The 17,607-nt window shown below is 37.1% G+C and overlaps 1 protein-coding gene across 2 annotated transcripts in view; it reads left to right on the top strand.

Annotated features, from left to right (window-relative positions):
* The window catches only part of NT5DC1 (5'-nucleotidase domain containing 1), a 127,629-nt gene that overhangs the window by 66,316 nt on the left and 43,706 nt on the right, over window positions 1–17,607 (top strand). For both annotated transcript variants that reach the window (XM_065681040.1, XM_065681039.1), the window contains exon 7: window positions 16,098–16,272. In XM_065681040.1, coding sequence (XP_065537112.1) covers window positions 16,098–16,272 — 175 coding nt within the window. The remainder of the gene's footprint in view (window positions 1–16,097; window positions 16,273–17,607) is intronic.

Here is a 17,607-nt window from a genome sequence, read left to right as displayed (position 1 = left end):
AAGGGAGTGTGGTTTTACCAAGTAATTCAGTTCATTACATAGGTGGGTTTCTTTGTTTGGGTTTTTGTAGTCCTCTTTTAGAAGAGGTGTGACTCGCAACCGAGTCTGTGAGTTTGTGCTGTGAAGGACAAGTGTGAGTCTACCTGTAAAAATCTGGCTGTACCAAAATAATATTTATTAGACAAAGACAGCAAGGCTGTTAGCTTTATATCCCATAGACAGCAAGGCTGTTAGCTTTTTATCCCATAGTCAGTTAAACTTGGTGTGTGAAAACCTGCAGCCATCCGAACAAAGCACATCCTCACTTTTTCTGCTGTTTCATGGCTCCTTGTTATGTATTTCATCACAAGCTGAGGGGCTTTGCTTCACTGGCGTGCCCTCAGCCATTCCAGGTAGTGTGACTAAATTCAGATACTTGAGAAATGATGAAACACTGTTAGTAGCTGGGAGAGTCTCAATAAAAACATTCTCTTCTGTGAAGCTTGCTCCCTCTGGTGTTTGAACAGAGCCAGTGCTTGGTGGCATATGAATCCAAGCTTATAATTTAATTACATCATAGTAATGAGGAGATCTTTTCTTTACAAGATCTCTAAACTATTTTAAAAATTTATGGTATCATACTGTAAAACAAGATTTTGTTCAGCCAGTGTTTTCACAGAGACACACTAAGGTTTAATTGCAAAATATAAATACAAATATGAATTTAAATACAAAGAGCAATACACAGACCTTCCTATATTCCTCTGAATGGCATCTTATAAATAATCCTTCCATTTCATTACATTATTCCATTGTATTCCCAAGTTTTATGCTTACAGAATTAAAATTATTTGTTGGTCTAATTTTGTAATCTTCATGTAAAATCATAGCTTGTTATTTGGTTTTTAGGTTTTGTCTATACGGTAAACCTCTTTGTATCTTTTAAGCTAAAACAGAATGGCATGTAAGTAAACTTCCAGTTTAAATCATTCCAAGAATATTTCTAGAAAACCTATTTTGGGAACATAAATTATCCTTGATACTGAACTGGAATTATATTTAAGAATACCAAATTGTGGAAAGAAGGCAACTCTTTATGTGCATCTGACATGATGTATTTTAAGGATTCAATCTCGCGCCCAGTGAAATTGGTGCTACAATTGTCTTTTACTCTTTGAAGGATCAGGAGCAGGCCGTCATGAACAGGTAGTGTGGATAGCAGCGGAGGTGACAGTAAATACTTGAAAAGGCACGAAGTCGACTGCTGATTGGGAAAGGGAGATTAAAAATATTGACAGCTACTTTATAGCTATCCAGAGTACTTGTATCAATTTTAGTAGTTTATTATATACTTCAGTTGCTCTTTCACTGCGATCAGAATGGTGTCATTACTAAACACATTATTGGTGAATAACAAAGCTGAAATTTCTCTTACACTTGAACAAACAATTTCTGTAAAAACAAACTCCTTCAGTTTCTCAGTATAAGACAGGTCTCACCTCCTACATCCAATTTGATATTCCATATTATGTCATTATTTGGGGGAAAAGAATAATTCTTTACCTTAACATGACAGAAAACTTTGAATAAGCCAGCTTTCTGGGTTTTTTTATTTGGAGTGATGTAGTTGTGCTACATTAGAATTTAGGTGCTTGCAACTCAAAGTCAACTGAGTAACATATCACGCATATTGTATAGGCAAACTTTGTATGTAGCAGTTGAAGTTTCTTGCATGCCTAAGATTCTAAGTCACTCAGACAAGCTTCTTACTGCACTGTGGGGAAATACTGTCACTTGTTTGGTTTAGTTCTCTGCACTTAATAAGCCAGAGTGCTTTTCCCAGTCCTGCACTCCTGCAATCATCTGTATATCCATTTTGTTTGGCTCACATAAAGGACATTCTAAAGAAGCTGGAAAGGAAGAGTTTAAACTTCCCAGATGAGCACTTAAAAGGTGTTTTTAGATTGGCATGTTACGTGGGGCATGTTCCTGGGCTTGCAAATGGCATAAAAAGTTACTGCCTGTCAGGTGAGATGGAATGACTGATCGTGTATGTGCACGTTAATGCTGTCCCCACAGTGAAATAAAACATTTGCCTAAACGAGGGAGAAAAGAAAGCAGGTGTGTAGGTACAAGTTCGCAGCTGCCAGATGGCAATTACTTAGATTTGCTTGTTTGATCACTTGCAGTCATCTGCAACACAGACATGAAAATGAGAGCAGGAGTAAGAACAAAATCAGCGTGTGTCTTTTGAGTGTATAAAATTTGAGTTACTGATGCTCAGACTCATATTTAGGGGAGCAAAATACTTGAAGGCCGTTATCCCACTGAAGTCAGTGTGAATTTTGCTACTGGAATATGAACAAATCCTTAAGAGGCATGCTTTTATTGATCTGTAAAATCTCTCAATAGTACACAGTCAGCTATTGTCAAGTACTGACATCTATATGCATCTCAAAGTGTATAGACCTTGACAGAAGCAGATAGAAGTTGTTTAGACAGCTTATGGCATGATACGTTTTGTTTCTATGTAGCACTCCCACTCTTTGGGCAAAAATGTTTATGCAAGAATGCAACCAGGAAAGACTTTTATTAACACAGTAATTGTGGTGAGTTAATAATGAAAGAGCATGAGGAAGTCAAAACACAGAGCTTGCACCAGTTACTAAGAAGGAGCAAAACGGCTCCTGGTAAACCCAGGACAGTAAGTTCCAAGAAAAATTATAACTTTTCTATATTTTTCCATTCATAACAGCATGTGATGCCGTCCTCATTCTAAGATTTCTGTAAGCAAATGATCCTAGTCTATAAACGACACATTACTGATTTCATGGACAGTAATCACTCATTATAATCACACACTGGGAATTCATCTTTGGCATCCGAATAGCTACCACATCAAGGCACCTCACATTTGACTAATTTTCCCAGTCTTATTGTAGCTTACCTAAATATTGACTGTTGTTCCAGTCCTGCTTGTACCAAATCTGTCCACAAGAGACTATTGCATAGATTTTGGTTGTTCTCACTTACAAAAACATTCTTCTAGACTGTCAGATATTTTTCCACTTGACTATTTTATAATTGCTGTCTTACACATTCCTCTCTTTTAATTTCTAGTGTAGTTTTTATTGTACACTTAGTCATTCTATCCAGCAGTAAAACTGTATTACCACAGTTTGAATTTCTGCAAAAGGCAGGTTTAAGTTATAACAGCTGGATGCAGACATTGTGTTCCATCCTCACTTTGACACCTTATATTTGATCATGTCAATACAGAAAACATACTACTGGCAAAGCCACCAGCATCTTTGATTTGTTAGAGACCTTATTTCTTGTATGCCATGAGCGAAGGGAATAAACACTAGCAGCATTAAATTGGATTCCCTGACTTTTACCAGGATACTGACATAAACTGTAGGCCAAAAGTTCTGAATTTTCATAGAAAACCAGCATCGTCTTTTAATATCATAGACTTTGGCTATCTAACCATGGGAAGAGTAGGAAGGTAAAAAATATAAATTCAGAGTCAGTTTAATATATTTTTTAATACTTTTTATGGGCAAATTTTTAATACTTTTTATGGGAGATCTGCAGGTATAGTATTATCAGACACAGTTACATCTTTGATACTCAAATGGTTTCTGCCGCCTGACAATTTCCCTTTAAAAATGAAAAAGGAAGCCTTATTTCTACATCTTTCTTGCTTATCTTGAGTCCTTATACAACAGGGAAATTCCTTTTAAAAAGCAATTGTGATGTAGCTACTATGACTGATATAATTTAAAATTGGTCCTGATAGGAGCATTTTAATGAGAGAGCTCTTTTTTTGTGTCCTATATCACTATAAGCAGATTAAGACCGGAATCAATTATTGGTGCATTTTCTATATTCATTGGTACATTTTCTATATTCAATTAGTATCTTCTAGTGGAAAGGAGGTAATAAAAGAAAGCCTATCTAACACATGAGATTAACACAAGACTCTTGACAATAATGTTCAGATGTCAGTCCAAAAATTAAGTGAATGAGGATTAAATGTTAAGTTTCATTTTTGGCAAAATGCATTCTGCATTGCATGAGCTGCATGCAAACTTGACTCTTTGCAGGTCTGTTTTCTTGGGGCTTAATAACCTTTCCTGCAGTCTGGAAAACAAAAGAGCTGTTTGTGTGGTTTCTTCCTCAATATTCAGGGAAGAGTTTTGTTGCTCAGTGGAAGCTGCTTCTATAAACATTTAAAATGTATAAATACAAATTGTTCATGCAGTGTTTCCTTTCATAAATATTCCGTCCTGTTTGGCTAAGCCCCATGTAAGTGGTATTTGAATGACAGGACTTTCTTCCTTGCAGCCTTGCAGCCTTTTGAGGGTTCGAGTGGTAACCAGGCTCTTGCCTTGTTTTTTCTCATCAGAGTGTTTATTTGAAGGTATAGTGTGAGGACAAGAGAATTGGAGCAGAACTATTGATGGAGGAGTGGAGATTCAGGGAAACCCTCTTGCTCCACAGCCCACCCACCCAGGAGAATAGCAGGAGGATGCCCAGGAGTGCCCACTGCTGTAGTATGCAGTGTGGGCTCCCAGCCATCCACTGCCAGGCCTGCCAGCCACTGCAAGAGACCTGAGAGATTGAGCCCTGTAAAGTTTGTATTAACAGACACAGCTGCAGACATCCATACAAAGATGACCTCATAAAGGCAAGAGTTCTCAATTGATAGAGCCTATAGATGACCTAAAACGTCAAAGTGGTCTGTCTAAATACGTGCAGTCTATCCAGAATACAATCCACTTGCTGCAAGAGGTCTCTTTCAAAGTGAGAGCACACTTAGGCGTGTATCCAAATGTATCTTCAAAAAAGTTCGGACATCACTGTCCTAATTATAAATAAATATAGCTACTTTAACGTGCAAGTTTCTTCAAGATTGCTGTCAAATTGAATTTCCCATGCTAGCATCTCTGTAATTCTGGCAGAGAAACAAAAAATTGAGATACTTCTTGCAAGAAAATAGCAATGGAACTGGCTGTAAGGATGCACAATCTCACATGAACAGTTAATTTATTTCTAATTAGAATGAGAAGAAAAGGAGAGAGCAAGCATATCAGGTATCCTTTGATATCTACATGTTATGTAAGAGGGCCTGTGTTCACATCATTCCTTTTCTGCCAGATTTACATTGCAGTTTTAGACTGAGATTTCCAAAGCATGAGCTTGAAATACAGAGCCAGAGACTAATTCCAGGTTTGATGATTAAGATACCCATATGCAGTAGGTATTGTAAAGTTTGAGTCCCTGTTGCCATGTGAAGTGGAGAGGGTCAGATAAGTGAGATTAAAGCACAAAAACAAAATAAATTCAGCACCAGGATTCAGAAGACTGGAACCGTGTTCCAGCAAGGCAGAAACAGTACTTCTGCCTGCCTTGCAAAATGGACGTGTGCGCAGTAAGCAAGTACCAGTCAATGTGCATGTGTGTTTCCGCCTCATTTATTTTTCTGTATTTTAAGAGCTTCTGTTTAATACTGATGCAGGTCAGGGGAAAATCTGGAATCCTAGAGAAATTTGTGAGAAATTATAAAATTAATTGTTTCTTGCACAATTCTCCTTATAGAAACACTTCTTCCTCATGCTCACTCCTGGAACTAATCTGGGCTAGCCACTGTTCATTTGGTATCTATTTTGTATTAAGTGACATTTACAGATTTACTTTTTGCCTTGTTTGGATAATGTTAAAACTAATAAAGAATAAAACCAGGAGAGAAAAGAATGCAGAGTCACAAATAGAACACCTGGAAGGTTTTTCTTTGTGACTTTTAAATAGATTTCCCTAGGCTCTGAACTTCAAAATTCTTGTAGACAGACTGGCCAGCAAGGACTTTTCCAACAGCACTGTAGGTGTAGTTTTAAATAATTTCTTTTTTTCCATTCTCTGTAAGAGAGTGATGAACTCAACACACACGTTTTGCACTAAAGAAGTTTAGTTTTTCAATTTTTATAGCATTCTTAATAGAGACTGTACGTACATCTTGTTAAATTTCTAGAAAGCAGGTTTCTTTTTGTTCTCAAGCTGGTAGCACTGCAATGGAATAAATAGATTTTTGTGCTCAAAAGAGCAGCATTAGAAATTGAATGTTCCTCTCAGCCTTTCCATGGCAAGTTAGCAGGTACAAATGGGAGAGGGATGGTCTGCAATGAAAAGAGCATGAAGTCAGCAGTTTGTGTCTCCCTCTTTTGTTTTGATGAAGTTATCAAACCTCTAGTTTGTATATTGTTCAAATTGGCAAAACCTGTGTCATTAATAGCAAAAAGTCAACAGTTGTGCTGCTACTCTTTCCTGAATTTGTTCATTTTACTGCCTACAAGGAAGTGTTGTTTCTGGTATGATCATAGGCATCATTATCCATAGGTGAGGTTGATGAATATAGACAACAGCATCACTTACTCAGTGGGTGAACATATACATCTGTAATATGTAATCATAGTACTTTAAGGAACTGTAGAAGGTATGTTGCATCTAGCCCACCACTACCTACGGGATGGATTAGTTGTTAATTTTCTAGCTTCTTTTTAAGGACCTACACTTACATGATCATGAAACCTCTTAGGCAGCTTTTCCAGTGTGTCAGTATCTTTAAAATTAGAAACTTTCTTAGCATCTTTAATCTAGGTTTGCAGAAGTATAAGCTCACTGCTTCTTGACTCATTGACCTTAGTCTCAGGGAACAGATTATTCTTTGTTTCTTTCTTTTCCCCAAGCAGGAACTTTCTGCATGTTTGAAGATTGATATTATTTCTCTTTTAGATTTATGTTTAAGCTGTCAAATCACTCAGTCTTTACCATTAAGCTTTCCCTCACAGACAGACCTCTGATGGTTACCATTTATGGATCATTGTCATTTGAGGTCATTTCTGTAGAACTGCTCATTTCAGTTCTGTTCTGTCTTAAAAATTTGATCTGTAAATTGTAAGGCATTTTTCCCAAGGGCCTTCTGCCTTCATAGAGGCAAATAAATAGAGAAAAGAAAAGAAAAATAAATATCAGGGGAAAAAAAATAAGTGAACAGCCAGGAAATAACAGGGATTTGCCCTCCCCGTGACACCCGTGGTTCTTGATAACAGAGAAGCAGTGGTGTTTAAGCATGATGGTGCAGCTCCCAAGGATGCCTTCAGGGCTGGGACCCCACAGGGTTCCCGAGGAGTGGGGTACTCTCCTCGCTAGATGGCACCACCCGCACATTGAACTGGAGAAATACGGCCTGAAAGGAGAAGTTCCCACTCAAGGAAGCTGCTGTCTCTCTTTCTGGTGCCAAATGGCTGAACTATTTAGATGGCAAACAAATATGCGTACATGTAGGGTTTGTTTCCTTCAGCTGTGCTGGCTTCTTAGAGGTGAATGAATGCCTTTATACTACGCCTCACTTCAATGTCTAAGTGTAACCCAACTCTTCTCATCATTTAACCTCTTTGGGTCTTATCCTGATGGCCCTTCTTGCTACATCTTCCTGTTAATACTTATTTAATACATGGGAACTGGAAATACACTTCTGCAGTGTCATCCATGAACTGGTTTATGAAGCTTTTAGTTTGTTTATTAGCAACCTGTAGCCTGGATGTCATTATAAAATACTTATGGGCTGTGTTTTATTTCTTCATTGTGCATTTCATTTCCACACCAAACAACAGCATGTTTCATGCAAGCCAGTGGGCTCAAGTAAACCTCATCAGATGTATAAATAAAAATGTACTCTAATATTTTACTTCTTGTCTAACTAGGTTCCCGCATTTCTTTTAGACTACATTAGCATCCTGAGCAGATCCCATTTCTCACCTTCTTAGCTGTATTCAGTTAAACAAAACAATTTTATCCTTCTGTCCTAAATTGTTTTGCAGTTTTTTATGATGCGTTTACCAGGGATGTATTTTAAAGGTGTGTGAGTTGACCCCAGGTAGAGTTTAACAGGCATTTAAGTATGCAAAGTTTGTTGGGAAAAGAAGGTGTTCAGTACAAATACTTATAATGTATATAGAAGAATAATCTCAAATATACTTCTATGGCAAAAAACAAGCTTGTGTGATGAATGAATGTATAAAGAAGGGTAGCTTCAGCAATCTGAGTATAGGTGAAGAGGGAGATTTCCAGAATATTTATCATAATTTCCCACTGATAGGTTGTCTCCCTATAAATACTAACACTGTGGCAACACTTCTGTAACAAATGATCCATGTAAATCTTTAACGGGAGAAAAAATGTGGATTTTGTTGCTTTGAGTAATCACTGTATCACCTTTTTTGTCTTTTACTTCCAAGTGTAGGTTAGTGTGTTGCATGAATCCAATAAGACAATATTCTGGACCATGGAACAAAACAGATTTTTCTAACTGCAGAATATTCACTTTGCTCTAGGGATTCACATTGCAGTAGGGATTATGAAGTTCTGGAGAATCATGCTGATTGAATATGTTTGTCCAATAAACAGTAGTTCCCTCTGCATAGGTTCAGTGCTTAGCCCATGAGTTATAAGAGTGTCATCCGAAATTAACTGATCTCATATGGTTTGATGAATCTGGTCTCTTACGCTGCAGAATATCATGGTAATGTAAAGGAAGTGAATTATTTTGAGAAAGAAATTATTTCTTCTAAAATGTAGCAACAGATGCTTTTCTACCTCCAAAGTACATCCTTCCTGCTTTGTAGTGCACTGTGGAAACATTGCTATGTTGGTGTAAATATTAGCATAAAACCAGACGGAAAAGAAAAAACAAATTCTGTTTCCAGGTTTTGTGTATACAAAACTATAGAAGGTCATCCAAACTACCCACATGTTAGACACCTTTCTAACAAATACCATGTGTTAGCAGCTCTCATGAAGTCAGACTGCAAACTTTGCCACATACCATGTGCTTCTCATTACTTTTTAATTTGTGTTATTACCCTTCACTAGAGGAAGGGATCTGCAAGCATGGGATGAGAGACAGGGCAAGGATTGCAGGGTTGTGCTAACTCTGGCAGTGGGAGTATCAGCAAGGTGGAAGTGTTCTGGGCTGGTCTCAGACATCTGGGAATACTGATAAGAACAGATAAGATACGAAGATAGCCCAATTTTCACTGTCTGTGGACCTCAACAAGAAGCAAGAATAATTCTGCTTACAAAAAAAAAAGAAAGCATCTGGCTGTGGCATTGCACTTCTAGGAGCTTTGACCATTCTGAACCCAGAACACTGCTGATGCAATACGAGATGAAGCAGGACTGGGGAGCAAGAGGGTTAAGATTAAGGGTAGACTAAATGGGGCTGTTTTTTCAGATAGGAGGGAAAGAAGGGTGTCAGCAAATGGTTCTTTTAAAGGTTGCTTGAAAGGTTTTTGGTATAAAGTAGTTAATGAAGCTATGTTTTCATGAAGAGATACAGCCTCACCTTGAAGCTGACTTTGGTTAGTACCAACCCTGAAACCAGCCTTGAGGTTCTGGGCTGGCCATCATAGGTCTTCAGTCCACTGCAGAACACAGATAGCAGGGTGGTGGTGATGTTCAACTAAGAGATGGCAGAGCAGCAATAGCCTCCAATTTTGACATTGTGACTTCCATTTAAATATAGCTAAAAGTCCTGCACTGTTCCTGACAGCCTTTGGCATGGGAATCTCACCTCAGAAATGCGAGGATGAGAAGGAGCATGTTGGTTCCTGCCTCGTTCTATCAGACCAGGAGAAAGAACAGCTGCTCTTGGCTTCCTTTGAATAATTCCTAATTGTTCAGCCTCCTTTTAGCTTGAAACCTGTCTTTAGTTACCAAAGCATTTTAAATTGTGGACTAAGCTTCTCATAGGCCACAGGAGTAGAAAATGAGTAGAAGAAGTGACCCATGAAATATTTGCAGAGGTGATGTTTTGTGTGTGTTCTGCTGAAGTGTTTTGTTCAGTATTAAATATTTATGTAGCCCTGCAGTCACTATTAATAAAAGTAGTCATGTTTTCCCTAGCCCACTATGGATCCTTACCTTATGGTCATCCCCCTGAAATTAATCAAGGTGAACAGAGAGTTGTCATCACTGGAAAATAGTTTATTATTTTAGAAAATATGATCTATTTCTGCCAGACCTGGATGTTGCTAAAAATATTGAGAAGGTTAATGTTACATGAGCTGTAAATATTTTCTTTAATGGATACACAGGCAAAAGAGGCAAATGTCAGATCAGTTGATCCTGTATTTCCATTGATAATGTCATTTGTTCAAAACTGAAGTGCCACATGCAAAGCATTTACTTTGCAATCATAAAAATCCTTACTTTTCTGAGAACACAGGAGGAAGTTTTCTCTTTGATTTGACATACATGTTCCCTGTCAATGGGTATGCACTGTTAATAGAATGCAACTTAATACTGGTCTATTCTGTATTTCTTTTCATATTTCCTAGCTTCTATCTTGTCTAATTTCTGACATTTTTTCCCTGTCCTTTCCTGTTCTATTGGTACATAGAAGAGTAGCTTGAAAGATACCCTGTATGAAGGCCATCATACATGTGGGCACACAAACTAATTCTTAGCTACAACAATCAGAGAGGTTTGTCTGGTGCCAAGTTCGGCCCCATGATGGGCAGCAGCTCATGGAGATGTCATTCTGAATTCCTGGTCTCTCTACTGGCCAACATACTCGTACTGCCCTTTTTTTTTTTTTTTTTTCCTTTTCTCCTCCCAGAAATACTGCTTCTCTTTTTTATTTTTCACATGAGAACAAGAGATTTGGTAGCATAATATTAACATCTCCTTTGTCTCCAGAGTCTGTATCCTCTTTTCAAGTCTCCTCCTAGTTAACTAAGAGGTATAAATAGCTAGTATTCTTCCTGCCTGAACTGGATCAGGATCCTTAACACTTTGGTCTGTTAAGAAACTGTACAGTAAGGAAGTGAGACAATTGCAGACAACATAAAAATACAGAATATTTGACAACCGTGACATTTCTTTTTAGCTCTTATGATATTTGCCTCTTCCTAACCTCCTATCTTACTGAACTCTCATCCTTTTATTCTGTTTTTAAACATCTTTATCTCCTAGGGGACGGAAAGGGATGATTTATCTCTTCCTGCTGCTCCCTGTTCCTGATAAGTGCCTGAACCCAGGCCCCCAGAATGTAACCATATTTTGCCCAGTCATCCCTGCTTCATGCTTCACTCTACTCTCTTATCTTGTTTTATGTTAACATTTCCTTCCCTCTGTCTCTCATTTTGCTTCTCCTGCTCTTACTAGAATACACACTTGAGCTTAAATGAAAGGAAATGAAAGACAACTTGTCTAATGTAATTTTAACTATCACCCGCTACTTGCTTTCATTAGATGAAATGGCAATTATTTTGAAAAATCTTCTGTAATGAAGGTATTTTTCTTGTGTTTCTGTTGAACACTCCTGTTGTTGGATTTGTTTGTTTAGACAAGAGAACAAAACACTGGTCAAAGAAATGCCTCTGTTCACTCTAAAAACCCAAAGTGCTGCAGGACTACAGTGAAAAGCAGTATACAGTGAATACAGTTTTCTGCATTGCTATGGATAGTAACATTTTATTTCAGCTCTACTCTGTTTATCAAATAATAACTGCAACTTACCCGTAAGTTCTTAGTCGCATCAGAGCTGCAGAGAATCTGGCTATGGGTATTGATAGCTAAACTATCGAATTGCCTTTGAATTTAAAGGAGAGAAAAGTTACATTCCCAAATACTACTTTCATTGTAAGGGATGGTTAGTTGTTAAAGCCACTAAATACAAGCTACAAATTGGCAGCTTAAAGTTTATTTTTCTTGGATGAATTCTTTCATCTAGGACTTTTTTAGCCTCATCTTAGCTACATCGTATAAATAATGCATAAATTATTTTTAATTCAATCAGGTAGGTGCTCCTTAGAAGCAGTGACAATACTGAAAAATACACTATGTTCCTGTGTTTTAATTCTGTTCTGAAACCTTGCCAGAAATATGCCTCTTGAACACTTGCTTTTTTTTTTTATAATCCAAATAACAGTTAAGGGATGAAAACTGCAGTGCAGATTTACAGACATCGAGTCCAAACAAGTCCAGAGCCAGTAGTGTGTAAACTGACCCTGCCAAGAAGTGGTGTAATAAAAAGCACAAGAGAAAAACACAATAATTTTTTTCCCCAAATAGATGTATTATATTAGAACATCAAACTGCATACTTCAATAAAGTAATTCTGTGACTGTAGTAGAGGAGTTGGATTAAAGACTGGCTTATTGTCTGTGCTGATGGACTTCTGCCAGTCTCGGCAAGCATTTTATAGCCTCTTTCTGAGTTTGGTCTGGGGATTCTGCATTTCCAGCTATACAGAATTCCCATCATACTAGCTATCAGAGCTGAATTACAAGCAATTAAACTGTAAGGCAAGACGATGCAAAGAACATCTTGACCAAATTACAGTGTCAGATGAGACAAGAAGAAAACAAACCCCAAACTGGGCACTGAGGGAACCTGTGCTAATATACATAGAGGAAATTATAGTGCTTTGATGGTACAACAGGACATAGATCTGATAAGAGGCTCTGGCAAGGCTTTTATATGTGACAGTTCTAGGCAACTCATTTTAACTGCTTGTATTTCTATCTTCTGCTTAAAAAGTAAGTATATTTTTCTGAAAGGATACTTAATAGACTGTAAAAACAATTATTATTTTTGAAAGTGTATTTGGAAGATGATTATTAATCACTACAGAGGCCAGTTGCTAATTTGCTATCCCAGGCTGTATTTTGGAGATTTCAGGTAAGTTACAAGTTGTTTAGTCAAGTTGTTTAGTAGCAAGAATGGATATTGAAAAAACTGTATTTGCTCCATGGCAACATACATGTAATATGCTACAAAGTTGTGCATAAAATGCACATTTTCTTTCCTGCTCCAGATCATTGGATTAAGTTTTCTCATACAATCGCAGGGGGTAAATATGTTGATTGTTATGTTAATTGTCATGGTCTTCTTGTTTCTCTCTTTTTTTTTTAAATTAAATGCTTTCTTATATTAGAGAAAGTGTTCACACTGCCAAAGAGCCAGAGGCTTCTAGTGTTGGCTTTGGAATGCATGCAGACAACTGAAAAGCAATAGAGACATTCAAGGTGAAAGTTGCGACATTTGTTTTGTTATTGTTTTGCTTTCACTGATTTGGGGGTACACAGTAATACATCTCAGTGTCCATACAGCTGTATGTTAAGTGATATACATTAAAAAGATTAAAATGTAGAGATTATATTTTAGGCTGTGTACAGATGACAAACTGTCAGTTGTAGTGGTAACCACAAGTCTACCATTTTAATAACAGTGAATTTCTGGACCAACAAAGGTTCTCTAAAGCATGATTATAGTTCCACTTTATAGTTCCTCTGTTGGCTCTGGTAAAATGAGTTCTTTTCTGATTTCCCACTGACTCTTTGCTTGATAGAGTTTTCTTATTACTTTTATGGTTTTCCTGCTTTAGGAAAACCAAGTGCAGCGTATGTGATAGTGGTAATATATACCTTGGAAAAAGTGCTTCATTTCTCACTGTCAGGTTGTTCCATGTGATTGTGAAGGCTTGACATACTGCTCTTTCTCCATCACATGTTAAAACTTCCACAACTCTTTTTGCCAACAAGGTGCCTGACTCTGCTGACCTCGTCAAAACTGGCTCTTGGCCTGGGATAACAAGCAAGGTTTTCAGCTTTTCTTTTATTTGGCTTTCAATAAAATCTTGCAAGCTTTGGTGATTAAACTCCTTTACAGGTATGAGTACATATTCAACAAAACTGTCTTCACGACATGCAATAGTATGTTAGGAATTAAGTTAAACTCTATTCTCCTGGGCCATGTTGGCCTAATTGCAGTAGAGTATGCTTTAATGAGGGTTTTTCTAAGGTGCCTCTGCCTGATATGCCAAACGGCCCAAAGGCAAACTTCAGATCACAGTGTCAGGAACTGATTGTCTGCAATTAACAGCTGGGCTTAAGGGTCTGGATAGAAAACTACAAGAAGACTCTCACTTCATATGTTGAATCCATAGTTGTTGACCTTTTACAATGCAGATGTAACTAAAAAGGCCAAATATAGATTTATCACATAGCAGATACTATACAGAATATGGACAAAAAAGACAGTGTGAAGTAAATTAAGTCAAAATCTTTAAATTAGTTGCACATCAAAGAATGGTCAATGGAGGGTGGGAGGCATTTGATAAGGAAAGAAAAACAAAGTGTCCAACAGTCAAGTTCCTATCTAAAATGGATCTTTTTACCCTGTATGGATAAATTAACTTTGCCATCTTTCTTTTAGTTGTTTGAACCTTTGAGAGCTAATGCCAAGCCTGCTTTGTTTGTGTCCCCTTCGTTCTCATATAATAATGTGCATTTTCCAAAACTTCAAATTAAAATTGTCATAGCATATGGAATATTATTACTAATGATAATGCTGGGAAAAAAATGCAGCTTCTGCTCCTAAAAACTACATTAACAACCCCAAATAATACTCATTTTTCATGCCCCAGGAAAAAGAGGGGAGGGTCAGGGGGAAGAGGGAACACTACAAGTAACATTCCTTTGTAAATCAGCTTATTTTAATCAAAAAACTCATTGGTCTTGGCTAGCTCTCAAGGCAAATGTCATGACATCCCATAATGCTGGCAGCATTATTCCCCTGATACAGGCTATTAGGCAGCCTGACCTAAATACTGTGAAGAGCTGGAATAGTGACCTGGTTATGAGTTGGGAAATTTTGTTTGAGAGACTGTCCTCAGATATACTAGTCCGATCTCTAGCTTTTGTGAAGACATCTGTCAAGTTACAGTACAGAATAAGATGGTTTTGCCTCCTGTCTAGTTGCAGTGATAACAGCCAGTTCACAACTTCTTTTGGGAGACTTTTTTTCCCTGTCGTCTGTAGGTGTTTTGAGTGTGTAATTTATGAAATAGTGTTAAGTTTAGCATCCAGCATTTTTCAGTCTTCCTTTGATACTAGTGTTTCAAACATACATGTTCTCTTTCATTAAATAGCTAAAGTTCAAGTGGTTTAAATCTTATTTTTTTAAACTAGAGAACAGCATTACTCACATACCAGAAGGCTAAGTAATGTCTGGGATTTATTAAATCATTCAGCAAAGTTGACCACAGACAGTTGCATATAGAACAAATGCTGGAAGAAAAATAATCTTCTGTGATGATGTTCATTATAGTATAACACACACTGAGAGCCAAATACTTGGTATCGTTTCTGTCTCTACAATTATTGCATTTCTTTTTAGACCTTTAACTAGCTTGACATTTTTGGTTATATTAGGTTTGAGCACAGAGAAAGTATGTAGTCTTAGATCATAGGAATGATGAAAAAGGTAAGTTTAATGTTAATTTGACATCTTGGTTAATCAGCTATGGATTATAATAAGGTAAACATTTACTGGTGACTTTAATGAATAGGTAACTTTTACTGCCAAGTTAGTGTTATTGCACACTTCTTAAAATCTTACATTCCAAATGTATTTGCAAAATACTATTGGTGATATATTCAGCAAAAAGCATTCTTGAGATTGGAATTGGGGGGGGGGGAGGGGTGTTGCATCTATTCCCAGTATTCCACATGTGAGTCTTTGCAAGTTTTATCAACTTTCATAGTGCTAGTTATGAAAAATACAAAAATATTTAAATGTGTGTTACTGATCAGACAGTGCTAACCTGTAGTGTCAGAAATAACTGAACAGATGTTATTAGGAATTATAGGTCCTTCCAATTTTCTAAACATTAAACTAACTTTAAAATCACAAATTGAGTACAACAAATTGAGGAACTGCAATAGAAAGTAATTATTTGCTTTTCAAGGCTACTATCTGTAACTTATATTTATTTACTTTTATGAGCAAAAGAACATCAAACAAAATAGCTATGTAAATTCCATAATAAAAAAAGTCATCATAAAAAAAGTCATATTCTGCTGCAGTGTATCCTCATGGTTTGACTGGGGTTTTGGTTTAGATTGAGTTACAGCCTAGGAAAAAAATTTTACTTTGTTTCTTCGCTGCCTTAAAATTGTGTTTCTTGCACTTAAAAGGGTATTTGTTGTGTGGGTTAAGCGGTTTGCAAACAGGGTTGGATAATGCATTATTATGTTTTAATTTTTTAGAAGACTGTGGTACATATTTCCCAGAAGTGAAAAATCATCCAGACAAATATTTACAAAGATGTCCTGAGTCTGTAAAAAAGTGGCTGAAACAACTGAAGAGTGCCGGGAAGATTCTGCTATTAATTACTAGTTCTCACAGTGACTATTGCAGGCTTCTGTGTGAACATATTCTTGGGTAAGTGCAGCGTCCATTTCAAATTATATTTGCCAAATAGCAGATAAGCCTGAGCTATAAGGAAGTTAATTTGAGTTTCTTTATGCGTTGTAAATTATTTGGATCTGAGGTTTCTGGTAGGCCTCTGTCTAGTAAAGTATTACAGGGTACTTGAGGCAAAGTAGTCCATCTGTGAGCCTGTGAGCTGTATCTGATTCACAGCACACTAATATTCTTCGTCTTTTCTGAGCATCATGATGGAATTGAAGATGACAGGGAATATCTTTCAGCCAACAGCCATTGTATCATCTAAATCCCAATTTTATCATAAGTTTTTGCTAGACTGTCTTATTCATGTCACTTGCTTCTCCAGTGGTGAGTGCAAGCAGTAGTAATATTTCATTTCCTTTCAGTAAATCTGCATGTAAAAGCTTACAAATGCTTCTTCCCAGTGGGGTTTTCCACGAGATGGCTGTGCACGAAAAATGTGCATTTATAGACCACAGTAGAAAAGATAAAACAGGTAGTTCATTGCACTTGGCAGTTGGTTGAGACTGTAGTTCATCACAACAGATATTTTTAGCTGTATTGTTAAGAACATGACTGTTCATGTCAAATTCAGTGAAATTCAGCAGAGCTATCTCTTACACCCCTAGAAATGAATTAATCAGTGATAAAAATAGCGAGGTGGATGATATGGTAAGACTATTTAATAAACTAATCAAAGAAACAAAGTAGTGCAATGCAAGCCAGCCTTGGCTATCTGGATGCGCAAGGGAACAGCAGAGTGAATACAGAAACAAAATAAGAAAACCACAGGTAAGGTAAAAAACACAGCTACCTTCCAAAACCAGTCCTGCCAGTTTCACTTCTCTTTTATATTGTCTGCTAAATGCTGAAAGGAGCAGCAGCTGTGCCAGCTCTCACTGCCTTGCATGAACAATTATAGTTGCTCATTTAGAGGAAAATCTACCTCCTCACAAAAATCAATTATTCTTATGAGTAAGATGCCTTTGATTGATTTTTTTATTTGTTTGTTTAGATTTGTCTAGTTGTTTTCTGAATTAAAATTTGGTATGAAACTAAATTCTTGCCCACATATAATGATTTTAGGTTTTGTTTCCTTGGTGAATAACTTTTCAGGTGAGGTGTTTAGGGCAGCTGTTGAGATCCCACTGGAAGACAGTAAACAAGGCAGCAAAACGTCACTTCCCTCTCAAAAGACAGATGTCTGCTAGAAGGATACTGGATCACTCTTTTTCCACATAAGTGTAGGATGTTTTACAGTGATGATTACAGTCATTTTCCAGTGACTCATGCGACAAGGCTTCCAATACATCTTATAGAGAACGGAGT

The sequence above is a fragment of the Lathamus discolor genome, chromosome 5, assembly GCF_037157495.1.
Source record: "Lathamus discolor isolate bLatDis1 chromosome 5, bLatDis1.hap1, whole genome shotgun sequence".
In the NCBI taxonomy this organism is placed as follows: domain Eukaryota; kingdom Metazoa; phylum Chordata; class Aves; order Psittaciformes; family Psittacidae; genus Lathamus; species Lathamus discolor.
This window is presented reverse-complemented; position numbering and strand designations above follow the sequence as displayed.